The sequence below is a fragment of the Bufo gargarizans genome, chromosome 1 (assembly GCF_014858855.1).
Source record: "Bufo gargarizans isolate SCDJY-AF-19 chromosome 1, ASM1485885v1, whole genome shotgun sequence".
Classification (NCBI taxonomy): Eukaryota; Metazoa; Chordata; class Amphibia; order Anura; family Bufonidae; genus Bufo; species Bufo gargarizans.
In genome coordinates, this window is record NC_058080.1 from 500,886,367 (window position 1) to 500,907,529 (window position 21,163).

Here is a 21,163-nt window from a genome sequence, read left to right on the forward strand (position 1 = left end):
TGAACCCAGCCTAAATAAAAATAACTATGGGGCAGAACACAGAAGGGGGTCATTGATAAATAGAGGAAAGGGGTCCAAGTTCGGTAAACAGCCCCAGGCCTATGACACGCGCCATTTCAATTTTCACCTCAGACAGCAGAAGAGGCAGAATCGTCCCTGGTCACACCTTTAAACTGTATATGCTTCCTAAGGACACAGCTGCAATTGTGGACAGACAGGGAACTGATGCCAGGAATATTGTTTCCTGGCTGGCTGTCCTGATTAAGACCCCCAGACATAACTTTGCTTGGGGCCCCAGAAACGCCAAGCCCACCCCTGATTACAAGTATTGTATGGAATCAGTTGGTGATCATACTTCTTCGACCTCCTAAAAGTGAGTGGCAGATCTGTGAAATGGCTCAACCACACAATAATTTATGCCCTAGATCAGTGTTGGCGAACCTATGGCACGGGTGCCAGAGGTGGCACTCAGAGCCCTCTCTGTGGGCACCCACACCCTGGAAAAAGTCTATGGTGTACCAATATGCCTTAGACTTTTCCTGCCATTCATCAGTGAAGGGCACACTATAAACTGCACAGGCAGTGCATTGAATGTAGGCAGGCTATTATAGCTAAATGATAAAGTACATAGTGAAGAAATACTATACTGGACTGTGCAGGGGCGTAACTAGAAGTGACTGGGCCCCACAGCAAATATTTGTAAGGGCCCCCCTCAGCGCGCTTCGCACCTCCCTCCTCCTGTGTAAACCCCACTCCTTTGGCACAGTGTAGCGGTATACTGTATATTGTGTGGCACAGTATAGAGGTATACTGTATATTGTGTGGCACAGTATAGAGGTATACTGTATATTGTGTGGCACAGTGTAGCGGTATACTGTATTTGTGTGGCACAGTGTAGAGGTATACTGTATATTGTGGGGCACAGTGTAGCGGTATACTGTATATTGTGTGGCACAGTATAGAGGTATACTGTATATTGTGTGGCACAGTGTAGAGGTATACTGTATATTGTGTGGCACAGTGTAGAGGTATATTGTGAGGCACAGTGTAGCGGTATACTGTATATTGTGTGGCACAGTGTAGAGGTATATTGTGAGGCACAGTGTAGCGGTATACTGTATATTGTGTGGCACAGTGTTGAGGTATATTGTGAGGCACAGTGTAGCGGTATACTGTATATTGTGTGGCACAGTGTAGCGGTATATTGTGAGGCACAGTGTAGAGGTATACTGTATATTGTGTCGCACAGTGTAGCGGTATACTGTATATTGTGTGGCACAGTGTAGAGGTGTACTGTATATTGTGTGGCACGATGTAGAGGTATACTGTACATTGTGTGGCACAGTGTAGAGGTATACTGTATATTGTGTGGCACAGTGTAGAGGTATACCGTATATTGTGTGGCACAGTGTAGAGGTATACTGTATATTGTGTGGCACAGTAGCAGTATACTGTATATTGTGAGGCACAGTGTAGAGGTATACTGTATATTGTGGGGCACAGTGTAGCAGTATACTGTACATTGTGGGGCACAGTATAGAGGTATACTGTACATTGTGGGGCACAGTATAGAGGTATACTGTACACTGTGGGGCACAGTGTAGCGGTATACTGTATATTGTGGGGCACAGTGTAGCGGTATACTGTATATTGTGTGGCATAGTGTATGCTATATGTGTATAACATAAACATACTCCACATGAACACTTACAGTTACTTGGCTCGGCCCTTGGGGATCTCGGACGCCACTTCCACACTTGGCCGGGGGCTCGGCGGAGCTGATGTTGTGTTTTATCCTAATGAGAAAGATTTCATAATAAGGATTTGGAGAAGGGGCAGAGGGACAGCAGAGCAAGGAGAGGCCGGTGCTGCTACTAGGGGGTCATACCATGGGGCAGTAATAAAACCCACCATAATGCCCCCCCCCCCCCAGTAGTAATAATTCTCCTTATAATGTGACAGTGCAAAAAATACACCCTTGTAATGCGCCCAGTTGAGCTAATGTCCCCATAGTGCCCCCATAATGTGCCAGTATAAAATACCCCTATATAGTGCCCCCAGTAAATTCCCCCATAGTGCTCCTCTCCCCCCTTCCTGCTAGTGCCCCCCAAAATGTACCAGTATAAAATGCCCCATATATAGTGCCCCAGTAGATGCCCCTCAGTGCCCGGCCTCTGATAGGCTGCCAGCCTAGTGTCCCCCATAATGCCCCCCAATAATGTGCCAGTATCAAGTGCCTCTCCCCCCCCCCACATGTCCCAGTATCATAGTGCCATCTCCCCCCATGTGCCAGTATCAAGTGCCTCTCTCCTTCCCACCCCCCATGTGCCAGTATCAAGTGCCTCTCTCTTCCCCCCATGTGCCAGTATCATAGTGCCATCTCCCCTGCAAAAAAGTGCCAGTATTAAGTGCCTCTCCCCCCATGTGCCAGTATCATAGTGCCAACCCCCCCCCACATGCCAGTATCAAGTGCCTCTCTCCTCCCCCCCATGTCCCAGTATCATAGTGCCATCTCCCCCCCCCCACTAAAAAGTGCCAATATCAAGTGCCTCTCTCCCTCCCCCCTCCCCATGTGCCAGTATCAGGTGCCTCCCCCCCCCATGTGCCAGTATCAAGTGCCAACCCCCCCTCTCCCCTCCAGGTGCCAGTATCAGGTGCCTCCCCCCCCCCCATGTCCCAGTATCATAGTGCCATCTTCCCCCCCACCACCACCACAAAAAAAGTGCCAGTATCAAGTGCCTCTCTCCCTCCCCCCCCCCCCATGCCAGTATCAGGTGCCAACCCCACTCCCCCCCCATGTGCCAGTATCAGGTGCCTTCCGCTCCCCCCATGGCAGTAACAGTGGGTATTAAAAAAAATAATAATAAACACTTCTACTTACCCTCCATGTCAGCGATGCGATGCAGCCTTTTCCTGTGTCCCGCCTTGTATTGTGTCCCGCCCTGTATGTCCTTATATGGAGTCAGTGCTTGTATTTCAGAAAAGAGTCTGCTGGGAGTCGAACCCACGACCTTCTGCTTCAAAGGCAGAGCAGCTAACCACTAGACCATAGGAGCTGCCTTGATGCTGGCTGAAAAAATATGAGACTTCTACTGTTATAGCTGGCTAAGTGTACATCTATACACATGGCAGCTGCTCCTATATAGAGATGTAGCAGAGCTGAATGTGCTGAGACAGCTGTCATATACAGATATAGCAGTATCTCAGATATATCTCTATATGACAGCTGTTCCAGCACACTCAGCTCTGCTATATCTCTATATATGATAGCTGTCATGTGTATAGATGTAGCAGAGCTGGGTGTGTTTAGGCATCTGTCATGTGTATAGATGTAGTAGAGCTGGGTTTGCTGGGGCAACTGTCATATATAGAGATATAGCAGAGCTGAGCGTGCTGGGACAGCTGTCATATAGATATATAGCAGTGCTGGTGTGTTGGGGCAGCTGTCATGTGTATAGATGTAGCAGAGCTGGCTGTGTTTCGGCAGCTGTCATGTGTATAGATGTAGTAGAGCTGGGTGTGTTTGGGCATCTGTCATGTATAGATGTAGTAGAGCTGGGTTTGCTGGGGCAGCTGTCATATATAGAGATATAGCAGAGCTGAGTGTGCTGGTGCAGCTGTCATGTGTATAGATGTAGCAGAGCTGGGTGTGTTTAGGCATCTGTCATGTGTATAGATGTAGTAGAGCTGGGTTTGCTGGGGCAGCTGTCATATATAGAGATATAGCAGAGCTGAGTGTGCTGGGACAGCTGTCATATAGATATATAGCAGTGCTGGTGTGTTGGGGCAGCTGTCATGTGTATAGATGTAGCAGAGCTGGCTGTGTTTCGGCAGCTGTCATGTGTATAGATGTAGTAGAGCTGGGTTTGCTGGGGCAGCTGTCATATATAGAGATATAGCAGAGCTGAGTGTGCTGGGACAGCTGTCATATAGAGATATAGCAGTGCCTGGTGTGTTGGGGGCAGCTGTCATGTGTATAGATGTAGCAGAGCTGGCTGTGTTTTGGCAGCTGTCATGTGTATAGATGTAGTAGAGCTGGGTTTGCTGGGGCAGCTGTCATATATAGAGATATAGCAGAGCTGAGTGTGCAGGGACAGCTGTCATATACAGATATAGCAGTGCTAGGTGTGTTTGGGCAGCTGTCATGTGTATAGATGTATTTTTTTTTTTTACAGTCAGTTGTAATGCAGCCTATATGGCTGTGAGGGTAAATGCTTTGCCACTGATTCACTAATAGGTTGGAGGTTGTGGGTTCGAATCCCAGACCAGGAGACTTTAGCAGACAGTAAAATTAGATCACACTAGCGGCTGCTGTGAAGGGGCCCTGAACATGATATTTAACTAACTTAAAAATAAACTGTCACACACGCTGCCGGGGCGCCAGGCCCCGAAGCAGCTGCTTCCCCGGTAGTTATGCCACTGGGACTGTGGTATTCAGGGTAAATTGCCGCGTTGGCACTTTGCGATAAATAAGTGGGTTTTGGGTTACAGTTTGGGCACTCGGTCTTAAAAAGGTTCACCATATTCACTGCCCTATATACAACTGAATGATCATTGGGTTATCTAGTGCCAGCAATGCCTTTGGTACTTGCCATGAACAAATTTGCTTGAATATAAGCAAACTAGTACCATAATACTGTCTGAACAAGTCAAAGGGTGACTGGTTACACGTCATTCTTCCCACCATCAGTAAACAACATTATCATTTAGCATTGCATTTTTCTAATGGAAAGTATCATTAGTACAGCTAAGCCTCGACTGGATCCTAACAAACATCGCAATGTGTGAATATGCCTTTAGAGTTAGGTCACATCTGACAAGGAAGGTGACAGAAGCTGCAGTCTGCTACCAAGGGCCAGCAGCAGAATTTTGCACGCAGTTTGAATGTTAAAGTAAAAAAATAATAATATGTACTCCAACTAAGAAACGTGAATGTTTTTGTATATTACATTAATTCGATTCCCAGATATCATCCGACGTTACTTTTCCATAACTTTGTCGAAGTTGTTGAACTTAGCAGATGTCTATTGCTCTTTTCCTTGTTTACATACATCAGAACCAATCAGATTTGATAGGAGCGAGCCAAAGATTCATTAAAGTAATAACATCCAGGCCTCTCTGCTTCCAGTGACTGGACACATCAGCATGTAGACTGCAGGCGAGAGACAGAGGCAGGAGGAGGACTGGAGCAGAGGGAGAAAAACAAAAGAGGAGGAACTCCGTGCTCACTGGAGTTGTCCCCTGACAAGGTTGAAGATATAGTAAAAGAAAAGTTATGTAACTTTTTACAAGAAACATTCTTGCTTATACTGGAAACTTCTATAGGAGAACATCACATCTGTAAAGCTGGTTAGCAGCTGGCACACGCTTGCTGTCCCGTCTGCAGCTGCACTCGTCCTTTAATGTTCTTTCTACTATTTGGATAGAAAGAGGCATGACTGTGTCCTCAGCATCCCACCAGCCAATTGACAGTCTGCCTATCCAATCATATAGGAAGGTGGGAGCCTTCCTGGCCAACCAAGGCACATCCTGTCAAAAGCCTGGATCTTTTAAAACAAACATCCCTTCCAGTGACATACTGTATTTTTAGAGGGAGAGAGAGCAGAGGCCAGGACTAGGAAAAAAAAAAGAAGATTGGAATGATGTCAGTAGAAGCTCCAGCCAATTGCAAATGTCAAGAGGCGGCGCTGGAAAAGTTCCTTTCTTCTTTTTGGGTTTTCCCTGCCCTAGAACAAAAAAAATCTATAATAAGTTTCCCATTAAAAAAACAGAGGGAAAAATCTGGGAGTGAGGAATGCTAAAGGCTGAGCAGTGGGGAGGACGACAGCAGGAGGGGAGCTGGGGATACTGGGATCTGCAGGAGGAATCCCCCCCCTCTGTCTGCCTTTCTGTATTTATATATTCCTCCTGTATATACAGTAACGTGCTTCATTCCTCTCCTTTTGTATCTGTCCTCTCACATGTTCCCTGCTTTCCACTGTTAGCTCTTGTCTCTAGCTTAGGTTGGACTAGACACAATTTTTTTACACTTTGGTCCTCACCTCTCCACTTTACTTTCTATGGTTACTGCTCTTTGCCCTTTACTCGATTTACCTTTCTTTCTAAAGTTTTTTCTTATAAATCCTCGTCTATATCATCCATTTCACTTTAGTTTCCGAGTCCTATTTCTTCTTATCTCCTAACTCTCAGCATCCTTCCAAATGGGGACAGCTATTTGCCAAGATGGGGATCTAGATTTTCGCCTGATTTTTGGTGAAGAAGATTCAGACTCTCCATCGCCCAGGAGTACTCTGCACACAGCTGGTAAGTGAATGGTACCAGGGCTCTACAATAACAATGCTCATCATTTTTACATGTCACAAACCTTCTCTCTAATTTTCTTCTACTGCCTTGATATCAGTTTGCCTATACATATTAGTCTCAGAATGTATATGTATATAAGGCACCTATCCAATACCAGGCTTTTTATTTATGGATTGCAATTTGTCTTATGGGGGTTTGTAGTTTGTACATCACTGTAGCATTGGCGTGAATCCTATTCTATAGAAATTGCTTGACAAATAAAACTCTAGAACTACAGGAAAAAGGAATAAAACATCAGGACTGACAACAGTTAAGAAAGAAAATGATCATATAGGTATAGTTTATTCATTTATAGATTAAATGTATTTTATATATTGACAATTAAAGGGGCGAGTACCAGCAAGTAACAGCAAGGTATCCCCTAATCACTGCATAGGTGATATCCACCAGATCGATGGGGTTCCAACCACTGGGATTCCAATAAAGGAGGACCCTATTTCCCCCCGCTTGAATGGATCAGTACTCAGCCATGCACGTTGACTCTCCATTCACTATCTAAGGGACTGCTGCAGAAAGATGAGCCAAGTGGTCAGACCCCTATGATCTAGCAGTTATCCCTGATACAGTGGATAATTTGCTATTACTGGAATACTCCTTTGAGTTTTAGGTTTAAAGATCCAGGAACAAGGGAGAAGAGTCTGGAAGGAGCATATTTTACATGATATAATAAGACTGCAGTCTGAATCCTCCAGGAAGTTATACTTTAAGGCCTGTGATAAATGGCCAAAAGTTTGTAGATAAATGACCAAAGAGCTGCCCAATGACAACATATAGGAGCCTGGAAATGGAAAACTGAAGGTATTCTTTTTTTTTTTTTTTTTTTTGCAAAATGTTATCCTCTGTATGTTTTTGATGCATAAAAAAATCATACATTTCAAAGAGAAATCATATAAGCCCACTAGTGGATACATGCAGAGTATGAGTACATATTGTTCTGATCTTTGTGAAAATATCATGCCAACAAAGTGAACTGGTTAAGGTGAAGTTACACCCTCGAGATGTAGATTAGTCACTTAATCAATGTGTGATGTTACTATTGGTTGCATATAAGGATGTGGCATGTTAGATAGCAAATGCGATTTAAAAAAGTGGGTCACATGCTTGGATGTAGTAATTCTGCAGAGATAAGATAGCAGATTGTTACATGCAGTACTGCAATGTGGTTTTTCACAGAAACAGTCTTAGAAATATTACCAAGTAGTCCTTGGGGCATCATCAGCTAAAAAAATGCTGAATATAATTTTATCTGTACCTGGGAAAGATACTATACAGCTACCTTTACAGCCTCTGTATGAGTTGTCATCCAGATTTTTAAGAGTCTTAAATTGCAAATTTAACTACTCCTTCAGTGATACATCCCACATTATTGGGGGCCTTCTCATTAATGAATCAGTTAGAATCTCTAGACTGTAATGATGGCTTCATAAGGTACATAAATGGAGTCATGTGTTCTATGCATGGTCGTCCTTTTAATATCACATGCTCCTAAAAGAGTTTAGGGTTTAGACAGGTGTTTCCATCCATGACACAGTTAACACATGACCTCTGGCCTGAGACAGGTCCTGTTTCCTTCTGGTTGTGTAGTCTACTGTCTGAGACAACAGAGTACGTCACACAGTAGATACGTGTTATTAGTATTCACAGATAGCACTGGGCAATGAAATACAGTATATATATATATATCTACTATGTGTGAAAGTGACAATCTCTTTTATTATATTTATATATTACAGCCACAGCTGTACATTTTCCAGTAGTGGCCTCCATAGCAAGCTTCATTCTCTAATAGTTTGGACATGTCTCTGAAATCAGATATCTCCAATACACATGGATGGATTAGAAGTTCTCCGATTGGTTCTTCAATGGTTTTCTTCCCCAAAAATATTAAAAATTAATTCCAAAGATATCTTCCCTCCAGCATTGGACATACCGTAGGTGTCATCTTTCCTTTCATACAACGCTGGAGCTGATTTTATGGTGGCTTGTATCAGTATGCTACTATGCTACAACTTATAATGCAAGTGACATTGCTAGACCTTCACAGGAGCATGGAGATAAGATCATGCAATACACGTATAATGTCACCAAAGTGTTTATTAGGAATGCTGAATTACTCCATAATAAGTAATTGCAATAGGAAACTCTTGTTAAAAGGAGTCTCTCTTTAAACCTTAAAGAAAAGCAAAACTCTACCCCTTGGGATTTTAAGCTTTGGCACAGAGAACATTGTAGGAGATGCGCAATAGTAAAATTGCTTTAATCTAGTATCACTGGGAGTCGATTTTGTGATAAATGATCAGCTATCCTATTATAAACAGACATAAACACATACAAGTTTCACTTGTAAGGGTTTGAAAAATTTAGGCTGGGGTTACACAGCAGCTTTGGCCTTGTCAAGCATAGTATGACCAAAGTTCGCTGCTTGGCAGTGTAGTGCTGAATTGGGTTGCCAGGCAGCTGGCAACTAGTCACGAACCCAGACTTTCAAAAAAAATCAAACACGGTTGGGTTGCACTTGGTCACTCACATTATATTGTGAGGTTGCATTGTTACACATTGATCTTTGGTTGCAAAAGATTTGTAGTTTTGTAGTACCAGTCTTAGAAAAACGAAAGTTACAATGCAACCAAAAAATAACAATATTTATTAGATCAGTTGTTCGAGATAATAAAAAATCTCACTGAAATAGCCCAAAAAAAAAAAAATCACCTTATACCCACCCATTTTTTCCTGCACCATTCTCTGCAGCGCTGGTTGGGGCCTTTTGCTGCTGCTTGCTTACAAACTGCAATGGTGGAGTGTCCGTATATGTCACATGACCGCTGCAACCAATCATTGTCCTCAGTGTTAGACCGCTACAGTGACAAGGAGAAATAGTAACCCCTACTCCTGAAGAAGGCCTCTCACCCAGTTAAGTCAGTTATTTCTGGTTTGCACTGATGAGGGGCAACCATCCCCAAACAGCTGTCTGCAGATGAGGTACTGGCTAAGCTAGTTATGTCTCCTAAGTTATGTCTCAAAGTCTGTGTAAAAGATCGAGCATTGACTCGATAACTGCCTTACATCTTTTCTTTACAATTCTGCCATGGCTTTCTCTTTATTTTCATTCTTTTTTTTTTCTCTTTGTAATTTTCATTTGGTAGATTTGTCTGACTTCTTTTTATGTGTACAGGCACATGCAGTATTAACTGCAGCAACAGTGCCCTGACAATTAGTGATGAGCGGCAGGGGTCATATTCAAATTTGTTATATTTCGCAAATATTTTGTAGAATATTCGCGAATAGGAATATTCATTATATTCTACATTCTTTTTTTTTTTACTCGAAAATCGGCAAGGTAATGATCACGTAATATGCAAATATTACGCAATCAATACAGGCATGGGTCAAAAACGAATATATAGCACTATATTCAATATAGTTCTATAAATTCATATTTTAGAATATTCGTCAATTTTTTCCATCTGAAGTGAACAGTGTTCAGTGTTCACTTCAGATGGAAAAAAATGACGAATATTCGAAAATACGAACATATAGCACTATATTGAATATAGTGCTATATATTTGTTTTTTAGAATATTTGTAATTTTTTTCTATCTGAAGTCATGATTCCTTCCTGCTTAAGTTGCTTGTGGGCCAATGACTCATTGGCCCACAAGCAAGAAGCAGGGAGGAATCATGTGTTCAGATGGAAAAAATGACGAATATTCGATATAACGAATATATAGCACTATATTCTAAATATTAGCGAATTCTCGAAATTGGCAATATTCGAGATAAAATTAGCTTTTTGAATATTCGTGCTCAACACTATTGACAAATACCAGACAAATCTGGCAATACCCACTGGAAGAAAAAAATTGTAGGATTGGTGTTGTAGTGATATAAAGATCTTTATTGAAGCTATGTTTTGGAGATTGGACCATCTGTTCATCAGGCCCTTATGAGATAGCTCACACCATCTTTCTACTTCTGTGACAGTGCCTGATTTGTCTGACATCTTGTTGCCCTGTGAAGCATTTCACGAAAGATCAAACCTTCGACCGCCTGCCAAGAAAGCAGGTGCAAGACACTGTGTCGTTCTACTAACCACGCTGTCCATTGTTGTGTTTACAATTGCACAAATCCTACAGGTGAACAGTTTATCAACCTCATCTTCTTAGATTGACAGTCCCATCTCCTTAGATCACCAGTCCCCTCTCCTTAGATCGCTGGTCCCATTTTCTTAAATCGCCAGTCTCATTGCCTTAGTCGATGGTCCATTGTCTTTTATTGTTGGTCCCACAGATCTCATTACAGAGTGGCCTATGTTTTTTTTTTTCTATCTTATACCTATGATGTCAGCCAAAGGGACCACATAATACAATAAAATGATCTCTTTCATGGCCCCACTACAGTATAGTACAATTAATTTACATGAAAACAGTCATCAGTAGCCATTTAATCTAAACTCTGCAGTAAGATAAGTAGAGTGGAGAAGACAAATCAAATCACAAATGTGTTGTGTTGCAAGAGCCAAATAAAAGAAGACAACAGGATGCATGTGATGCAGGTCCCTGAGAGGTGTGGAGGATGAGAGTGGTAGTGGCTCTGGGTGCAATACCTATTCACAGTGGCAATCCTGACACCGAGACTCCCTAACACCAGAGCAGTGATAGGAGGGCGTACCTTTTCTTCCACTGAGGCACACCCTGGTGTTGGGGCTCCTGCCTGATGGTAGTTGGGGTGCCCTTCGTGTTAACATTTTGTGTAGGTGTAAGGCAGGGCGCATAGGTGCAGTGGACGGCAAATGGTGCTGGAGTCAATAACCAGGCCATTTGTAGCTAATGAACAAGTCTCTTATTACTAAAGTGCAGAAATGGGAGTCATACCATAGTACATCCAATGGTATCAAAATACAGTTCTAAACAATTATCAGTGCTTATCTTCCCAGATAGAAATTCATGGATATAGGCAGGATCAGGAGTCTAGCACTCCTTCCTTCTAGCTCTCCCAAGTCTGTCTCTGCAGAATCTAATTCTGGAAATATTATTCTTGCAATGGTGGCTGTAATTCCCAGCTGAGGGGTACAGGATGCTCAGATTTCTCTACAACTGCCATGCCCTGTGCAGTTTCATTGACTGGACCAGGCAGTGTGAATGTGATCCTACCTGCTTGGTCCTGTCAATACAGTGGAGAGGGTGCAGCAGTTGTAGAGAGAGCAGAACCTCTAGGCGTAGTGGTAACACCCCCATTGCTACTAGAGGCTCATTTGCATATATTAAGACAACTTTTTCCAGCAATGTGGGCACATATAAACATAGGCCCAACACAGATGCCTTCAGCTGCCAAGAGCACATGTAACAGGTCAGCCAGTTTCATAGGAATAAAACTGCTGACAGATGCCCTTTAAACAACAAATATCTTACCGATTGGCTCCACTTCTTGGCCATGCAAATTCTGGACCTTCTAGTTCTTTCCATTCTCTCTGTCTGAAGTACTTTTGGATATCAATGACTTTCTAGTTCAAATATGATGATTCTCTGGATGCCAGGCCTACTTTTCTAGGAAGAGAGCACATGTAGCTTCTCTCACTTCCTCGATAATACACTACTAACTGAGATAGAGATACTGTATACATACTGTAAGTCCCTCCAAGCTTCCTGCAGGGGAAGAGTAAGGATTGTTAACCTCGACAAATCCATACAAAACTTTACTGGGTTGTACAAGCATTAAATAACATGACATAACATTACATAACAAGAAACTGTTTGCAAGTACTCTATATTATGGGATACTACACATGTAGACCCCTCTACTATTTTAGTATTTTTGCAGCATCAGCAGTATGTTGTCTGGGTTGTCCAGGCTTTTACTATTGATGACCTATCATCAGGATTATATCCTTGGACACTAAACCGGTAATAGGCCTGCAGTGGTGATTATATGTACAGTTGCAAGAAAAAATATGTGAACCCTTTGAAATGATGAGTATTTCTGCACAAATTGGTCATAAAATGTGATCTGATCTTCATCTAAGTCACAACAATAGACAATCACAGTCTGCATAAACTAATAGCACACAAATAATTAAATGTTATCATGTTTTTATTGAACACACCATGTAAATATTCACAGTGCAGGAAGAAAAAGTATGTGAACCCCTAGACTAACGACATCTCCAAGGGCTAATTGGAAGTGAGGCGTCCAATCAATGGGGCGTCCAATCAGGCGGGCAAGGCAAACAGGAGCTGAATAGGTACAATGCTGGAATTCACTGAACGACTTTTTTTCTAACAATCAGCATCAGCATACAGTCCTTCACATGTGTCTTTGAAGGTGAACATTTACTTTAAAATCACAACTTGTCAGGGCATCAAGCTTTCTGAACAAAATAGGACCAATTTACCAATGTGGCACCCCTAAAACCAAATGTTGGAATGAGCAGTGTAATGGGCTCCACATTACCTAATAATGTAGTTTCTAGACAAAAACATTTGTAGTAATGGTCGTTTCAGATCTTTGGCCAATCTAAATGTTCTGCCAATCAACCAATACACAAGCAAATGCTCATTCATTGGTAAAAGCATTGTTGATGTGGACACCTTTGTAAGCCGGGATCTTGTATGGGAATTAACAATCACAGTATTGAATGTTTGTCCCCATACAACAGAGGTGATTGCCTTTTAAACTTGATAAGGTAAATAATGGAAAAACTCTTGTTGAGCCTCCAAACACTTTTGAGACACTTTTTAAAGCACAGATGAGAAGTAATAGTTGTCACTACTGCAATTTCTTCACCTCTTGCTGATAGTATCCAGTTAAACAGCCCATACCTAACAAGACAGTTTTTGTGACTGACATGTCGCAGTCGCATGTCTCAGTGTGACACCATTGACTATCATTACAAAAGATGTTGCTAAACTTTTCAACAACAAATGTTACCATGTAGCCATACCCTAATATTGCCATACCCATACCATAACATTTTAGGGTACAAATGCACAAGAAAGACATAGTAGAGCTCAAGCAGGTTCAAATATGGTCGACCAAAATAAAAAATGTAATGTCTGAGGGGAATCTAATAACCATGTAAAAATATATCAGGAGTCAGTAGAGAAATCTTTCCTATTATCTATTTATACCCAGGACCGTGACATCCTCCACGTCTAGAGAAAAAAAGGTTTCCACACAAATATAGAAGAGGATTCTTTACAGTAAGAGCAGAGAGATTATGAAACTCTTCGTCTTAGGAGGTGGTGAAGGTGAATTCACTAAAAGAGTTCAAGAGGGGCCTGGGTATATTTCTGGAGTGTAATAATATTACAGGCTATAATTACTAGAGAATGTTTTTTGATCCAGAGAGCTATTCTTATTGCCTGATTGGAGTTGGAAAGGAATGTTTTCCCCTAAAATGAGGAGAATTGGCTTCTCCGTCATGAGGGTCTTTTGCCTTCCTCTGGATCAACACTGCAAGATAACAGGCTGAACTGGATGGATATATGTCCTTTATCAGCCTTGCAAACTAATGCACTTGACTCCTCTTTTCTTTGCCTGGTTCCTCAAATAATAATTCTTTGCAGAACTTATACATATGGCCATGATTTACAATTATCTATAAAAGGCTCAGGAAACCCTAAGCTCTCGAGGTAGGAACAGAAAGAACATGGTAGGCCTTCATCCCCAGCGGATACTCAGGAATACCCATCTCAGGAGGAAAGACTTGAGAAATGGAATGCTAGGAGTTAATGCTGTCCTGCTCTTCCTTTCACTGTAAACAATTTGCCATGTCTGAGTCTCTGCGCCTTTCAGCTCCATCCAAACTTTCATTATGTTACTTTCTTGCCATTTATTTTCCTCTCGCACCTAGGTCAGATGAGAGCAAAAACTTTCGAGGCTGTGGAACTTCTTGGCACTATTTGAAAAATGGAAACAAGATATATTTGATTATTTAGGCTTGTCCCTTCTTCTCTTCTATTCCTACATTTCCTTCCCTATAATATTTCTAGATGCGTTCCTATAGTCTCCTAGCTCAGTGTTTTTGTCTCTGGTCATTATTAATGTGGCTGGTTGCATGTTCCAGCCCCTCCATTTCCTCTTTTTCCTTCATCCTTTTATTACGCCTTGTATTCATCTTCCCGCCCTCTCTCTCTGACTTGTTTAGAATATCATTCTTATTTAGATATTCCAACATGTGGTACAAGTTAGTCCCTCAGAGGTTTGGCAGGCGAGCGTTGCCGTGGTGATGGTGATTTCGGCTGGCGTAGTTTGGGTTGGGGGGGTGTAATTAGGTACACATGTCCCTGAACTTCTGGATAACTTTATGGAGCTGAGGGGGAGGGATCCCATGAGCCACAGAGTGTCTGTGAGGAAAGATCATTGCGTGCTATAAAGGTCAATGAACATTCAACGTCAGCTTAAAAGGAACCAACCCCCTCCCCTCCTCTACAGTTCTTTTTCATAGCTCACCCCTCATATATAAATGCAGCTTGATAAAATGGCAAATAAGAAATTCAATTCTGCTCCATCTGTATATATTTATCCTGTCCTTCACAATAGTAATATAGTGCTCAATCACCTCCAGATTCCTAAATGTAAAATAGATGATATAAACGACCCATTTCCTCTGCAGACTAGGAAATAGGAATAAAACAAGCACGCATCAGGACCTGATGTGCTTAGCCATAAATAAATCTATAGGCCAAATGTGTTTTTCCAGAATTCAGTCAGCTATTTATCTCAAGTATAGATCAACCAAAACGGATCAGCATTATATAAAGACCGCGATATGTGCAATTCACACATTTTCACAATTATGCAAAATGTCTCATTGTCTCACATTGTCAATGAGGTTTTGGTCTTGAGCTGTTGAGCAACTTTTTATTTAATGAAAACTTTAAATGTCTTTAGTTTTTTTGGCCACCATAACTGGGCAATTTTAAAGGTAAAGCGACTCTCCGATACAAGAAAAAAATTCATAGGAATCAATTGAACACTAAGGCCACTTGCGCGCGAGTGCGAGTGAACACACATAACATCTACATGAATTTCCATGCGGATTTATGTGTGTTTTGGCAGCATATCACCACCAAAATTCACAATTTCTAATTGTGGTGCGGATTAGATGCAAAGCAGGTCGAGTTCCACACGGAAATAATCCGAATAGTGATTATGAGTGAGATTTCTATAATCTGATTCACTTTTCTGGTACAGTATTTTTCCGCTAAGGAATCTGTGCAGAAAAGCCATGCATATTCTGCACCGTGTGCAGGTGGCCTAACGGTTCTTTCACATGCACATTATAGTTTCGGCAGAGAATGGCCGGAGGTCTCATTGCCAGATGTTACCACAATCCTCGCCTGCCATTGACTATAATAGGGTCCAGCAATGGTTTTTGTCCTTCCAAATCCGGTCATTTTTGCTGGGTAGCAGCCAGATCTCCGCTGGACCCCATTATAGTCAATGGGGCAGGTGCAACATTTAAATGTAAGTTCCCCAAAAGCTGTTTCAACTCTTGAAAACAGCTGGGAAGTGCCCATTTGCTCCTGTAAAAACACAGAAAGTTGTCTGTGCAAGTTAGGTCCTTTTGCGCAAAAACCCTCTATTACATTCATACACTAATGAGCCATAGCATTAAAGGGGTTTTCTCATTAGTTGAACCCCCACTGATCAGCTGTTTAAGGAGGCTGCAGCTTACCCTAAGTCAATCATCTGTCACATGGCTTAGGTGCAGCGCACATGACTTAGGCACAGCTGCAAGGAGGAATCGCTACACCACCTCGAGCAGATCAAGGGTGATCCGGGAGGTGGGCTCCCACCGATCGGATACTTATAATATAATAAGTCATTAATATAAAACACTCAGACAGGTGAAGTGAAAACCAATGATTTTTTGGGTGAAAGACACCTCTCAGGTGGTGGGATATATTAGGAGACAAGTGAACAGCGGGTCTTGTGGCTGTTCTCAATATGCAGTGGTTAGCTGACTACTAAAAGAGGTCCAAAGATGGACCATCGGTGAACTTGCAGCAGGATCATGGGAGCCCAAGACTTATTGAAGTGCATGTGGAGCAAAGACTAGCCTTTCTGTCTAATCCCTCTAGCTATGATAAAAAGGTGATAGGCAAACAGTTTTATTATGCCTGAATGGTGTACACCATGGTTTCTGAACTCCGATCCTCGAGACCAACCTACAGTACCAGTCAGGTTTTCAGGATTTCCTTAGTATTGAGCAGGTGATATAATTAGTGTCCATGCATCAGGACTTACCACAGGTATTCATTCTGTGGGATATTCTCAAATCCTGACCGGTAGGTGGGTCCCAAGGACAGGAGTTGAGAAACCCTAGTGTACACTAACAGATAATATGGAATGGCGTGATCTTCAGCAGACAACCAATTTATTAAAAGCAGTCCATAGGAAAATATTGAAGCTCATGTACGTGTACCTTTCATAGGATGGTTTTTGTATATCTGGCTCCAGGAAGCACTGGCACGTGAGTGCTGGGCTCAGACGTGATGTGTCAGCCTCTCTGAAATCAATGTGGTGCCTAGTACATTTTCCCTAATGGAAGCAAAAGCTATTTGCACACTTCAGTCTTATAATAAATTAACGGGGGCTGAATTAAGACTAGTGTCTAGAGACCTGAAACTTGAGATCAAACCTGTCACCAATGACATCCAGAACCATTGCTGATTGGCACATATATACCAACATGTTTTCTATATTTTGCCCTGGTGATGATTTAAACCAATGTAAGCACCACATGGTTCTGCACTATGACTATTAAATCATAGCATTATTCCACACGCACACACACAGGATATATATCCTCTGTCACTTCCTTTCCCATAATGAAGCTTTTAAAACATTTTCTTTCCCAAGTCTTATGATTCTAGCTATTTTTCTTGCCTCTCTGGAATGGAAATAAAACATTGAGTATATTTATTGGCTTACAGGGGACACCATATTGAGAAGAGACAGTAAGAATCTACTGCAGATGAATGATTATGCAGTGATCGGGAATGAATTGATCCATTCCCAATCATTGCCTTATGTCTCAGCCCATGTAAAAGGACCGTAAATGTTGAGGGATGTTTCCATCTTCTTGTACAGAGAAGTACAAAGAGCATGAGACCTGTCAAAGACTTATGCTCCCATGAAATGCAGCTCATTTGACTATTTTTGGTTGGTCAAACTTTTTACATGTCAGAACACAGAGCTCTTTGTTCTAAAATGTGTGTAGCTATGGGTTATATTTCAGACTCTAAACATCTAAAGGGAAAACCGTAATGAGAGTACGTCACTAGCAAGTAATATAACAAGTAACAAGAACAACAGCATACTGCAAAGGCAGTAAAAAAAAACTAATTGTAAAGTTGTCTAGCAAATAAGAAATAATAAAAAGCTGAAAGCTACTAAAGGGATGCATGTATCAAGTAAAATTCAGGTTTAGTTTGATTTTTTTAACATTCAGTTTCTTTATTATACCACTGCAGATCTGGAATCAGATGACCCCTCACTATGCAATGATGGGACCACAGATACCCTGACACTTAATCTATCTAATACCTGTGTGGCTGGTGGAGCAGGTAGTGGAATGGGATGTGCAAGGGCAGGCATGCACTCACCACCCCCCAGACGTTCATCAGATCATGATATAAATGGAACATTCCTCAGCCAGCCATCTAGGTTCATTCCACTGGGGGGATCACGCTTCCTGGAGTGTCCCAGTATACGTATAACAAGTGATTCACCCTCAAACAGTGATGGCGAACAGGAAGAGCAAGGCAGAAGAGATATTTGGGATGAAAGACCACATCGTGATCAACTCTTCTTGCCCCCCGATCCATTTGTGTATCGGGACTCTTTTCTTAGCCCCAGCCCAGCAAGTAGCCATTCTTCATGGAGCATTCTTTCTTCTGAAGCATCCTCTTGTGATTCTCTAGGACAAATGTGTGAAGAGGTGGAAAGGGAGCTTAACGAAGCTGCATCTCGATTCACACTAGCATCCCCTCTTGGATCGCCAAGAGGTTCACCAAAACCCTGGAGTGTTCATAATGATGAATTCTGGCCAAGTGGTCCTTCAGTTCCTCCAGCTTCATCTCGAGAAGAACTACTGTCACCATATCCTCAAGGTCAAATTTCAAGGCCTACCTCACCATGTGGCAAAAGGAGGTATTCAAATTCTAATGAAGATAGTATCCACCATACCAGCTCACCTTCCCCTTCTCCTTCACGCAGGGGAAGCCTGGGAGATGAAAATCTCTCTTCTGAAGCAGAGGCTTCTCCTAAGCCACCCGAGCACAACCAACAAACCATATCGAACTCTCAAGAAAGAGGAGATAACATTCCCCAAAAAGCAAGGAGAACTTCAGCAGAACAAACAGTTGCCCCTGTTAGGCCGGAAGAATCTTCCAGTCCAGCAAAGACTTTTTCCTCTGGAGCATCTGTATGTCTAAGTGACGAGAACAATATGATGTTCCCTCAAACCAGGAAAGAAAATGCGGGGATGGATTATTTGGCTGTGCCTTCAGCATTGGCCTGGTCAAAAGCAAGAGTGGGAGGACAAAGTCCTGTTTTTAGGTAAAGCTCAAAATGAATTTATTTTCTTTATGAGATCAGTCTGTTTCATCATCCATTATTTAAAGAGGACCTTTCACCACTCCTGACATGTCTGTTTTAATAGCTTCATGCATTCCCACTGTAATAACAATTCTGGAGCATCTATTCTTATGGCTCTATGTTGTGCCCTTCCTTTATTATTTCTACTACACGTTATGAATGAATTGCTAGCAGTCTGCAGTAAGGGTACAAAGGGAAGGGTACAAAAGGTAACCAGTTGGGGCGGGGGAGGGTGTACCTGCACAGACTCACTCTATCCAATTAGACTGTGCAGGTACACCCCCCCCCCCCCAACTTGTTACCACCCCTCTGTACCCTTACTGCAGACTGCTAGCAATCCATTCATAACTTCTAGTAGAAATAATAAATGAATGGTGCAACATAGAGACCTAAGAATAGATGCCCTAGAATTGTTGTTACAAGGGGAATGCATGGAACTATTAAAACAGGCATGTCAGGAGTGGTGAAAGGTCCTCTAATACTATTCAGTCCTGTTGTAAAACCATATTTTATGATTAGAAATTATACAGCATGGAACATATTAAAAAACAGTTCAACAATATGTTTAGTCTATTAAAATATCAAACCATAATTATGTTTCCCCTTCACAATATAACCAAAAGTTAGCTTTTTTCTTAATGCTTATATTAGTATTAATTTGTTATGATTATATTAAACTATATTGTATTTAATGTACTAAGACACATTTATGTTTCTATTTTTTCAGGTCATCCTCTTTGCCACCTTTGGACTGGCCACTGCCCTGCCAATATGAAGGCTTAGAACTGAGAATAGAGGTACAACCCAGGACTCATCATCGAGCTCATTATGAAACAGAAGGGAGCCGGGGTGCAGTTAAGGCTTCACCTGGAGGACATCCTATTGTCAAGGTAATATTACATACTTATTATAATACTGCAGTTGCATTTCTGAGTGTAGAATGTATAATATTACTATACATGCATAGCTTTTTAAAGTGGTTGTCTCATGAACAGCCCCTTTCCACATGTTTTATTAAAGCTATATGGATGTCATATGGGAATGTCACTCCATAGGGAAGTCCCTTTATTAGCCAGAGCGCACAGTTGCACTCAAAAAGCATATTTCTATGGTAAATCAGCCCATATTTACAGTGCCTTGAAAAATTATTCACACCCCTTGAACTTTTCCACATTTCCTAACATTACACCTACAAACGTAAATGTATTTCCTTGGGATTTTATGTGATAGACAGACACAAAGTAGCAAGCATGTTTGAAGTGAAAAGAAAATGATACATGGTTTTCAAAATAAAAATCTGGAAATTTTGTATGCAGCCCCCTTGAGTCAGTACTTTGTAGGACCACCTTTTGCTGCAATTACAGATGCAAGTCTTTTGGGGCTTGTCTGTAGCAGCTTTGCACATCTAGAGGCTGAACTTTTTTGCCATTTTCTTTGAAAACTAGCTCAAGCTCAGTCAGATTGGATGGAGAGCGTCTGTGAACAACAATTTTCATGTCTTGCCACAGATTCTCAATGGGATTTAGGTCTGGACTGTGACTGGGCCATTCTAACACATGAATATGCTTTGATCTAAACCAGTCATGCCCAACGTACGGCCCGCGGGCTATATCTGGCCCACGAAGCTGTGTCATGCGGCCCGTACGACTCCCTGGAAAAAGTCTAAGGTGTAACAATATGCCTTAGACTTTTTCCCACATTCATCAGCGCAGTGAGCGCTGTGAACGGCACAGGCAGCGCAGCGATGCTGCCTGTGCCTGAAATAACTAATAACACAGCTCCTTACAGCAAGGAGCTTTGCTATTGGTTGGTATGAGCGCGCCAGAGCAATACAAGTCGGGTCAGGCGGGGGAAGCCAGAGGGAGCTGGAAGGAGGAGGGGCCGGCTCCTGTGGTGGCTGTAGTAAGGAGAGCGGAGCACGCTGCCGGAGGACCTAAAGCAACATGGCAGGGCTGCTGGAGAGGTAAGGAGCATGGACTCGTGTGACTGGTCCCCGGTGACCCTGCTGCCCCCTCCTCCTGTCACCTCACTAGTGACCCTGCTGCCCCCTCCTCCTGTCACCTCACTAGTGACCCTGCTCCCCCTCCTCCTGTCACCTCACTAGTGACCCTGCTCCCCCTCCTCCTGTCACCTCATTATTGACCCTGCTCCCCCTCCTCCTGTCACCTCACTAGTGACCCTGCTCCCCCTCCTCCTG

The 21,163-nt window shown here is 42.3% G+C and overlaps 1 protein-coding gene across 2 annotated transcripts in view; it reads left to right on the plus strand.

The window, feature by feature from the left end:
- The first annotated feature begins 5,793 nt into the window (after positions 1-5,793).
- The window catches only part of NFATC4 (nuclear factor of activated T cells 4), a 106,127-nt gene continuing 90,757 nt past the window's right edge, over positions 5,794-21,163 (plus strand). For both annotated transcript variants that reach the window (XM_044274816.1, XM_044274822.1), the window contains exons 1-3: positions 5,794-6,303; positions 17,841-18,927; positions 19,694-19,856. In XM_044274816.1, coding sequence (XP_044130751.1) covers positions 6,201-6,303; positions 17,841-18,927; positions 19,694-19,856 — 1,353 coding nt within the window. In that variant the 5' untranslated portion in view covers positions 5,794-6,200. The remainder of the gene's footprint in view (positions 6,304-17,840; positions 18,928-19,693; positions 19,857-21,163) is intronic.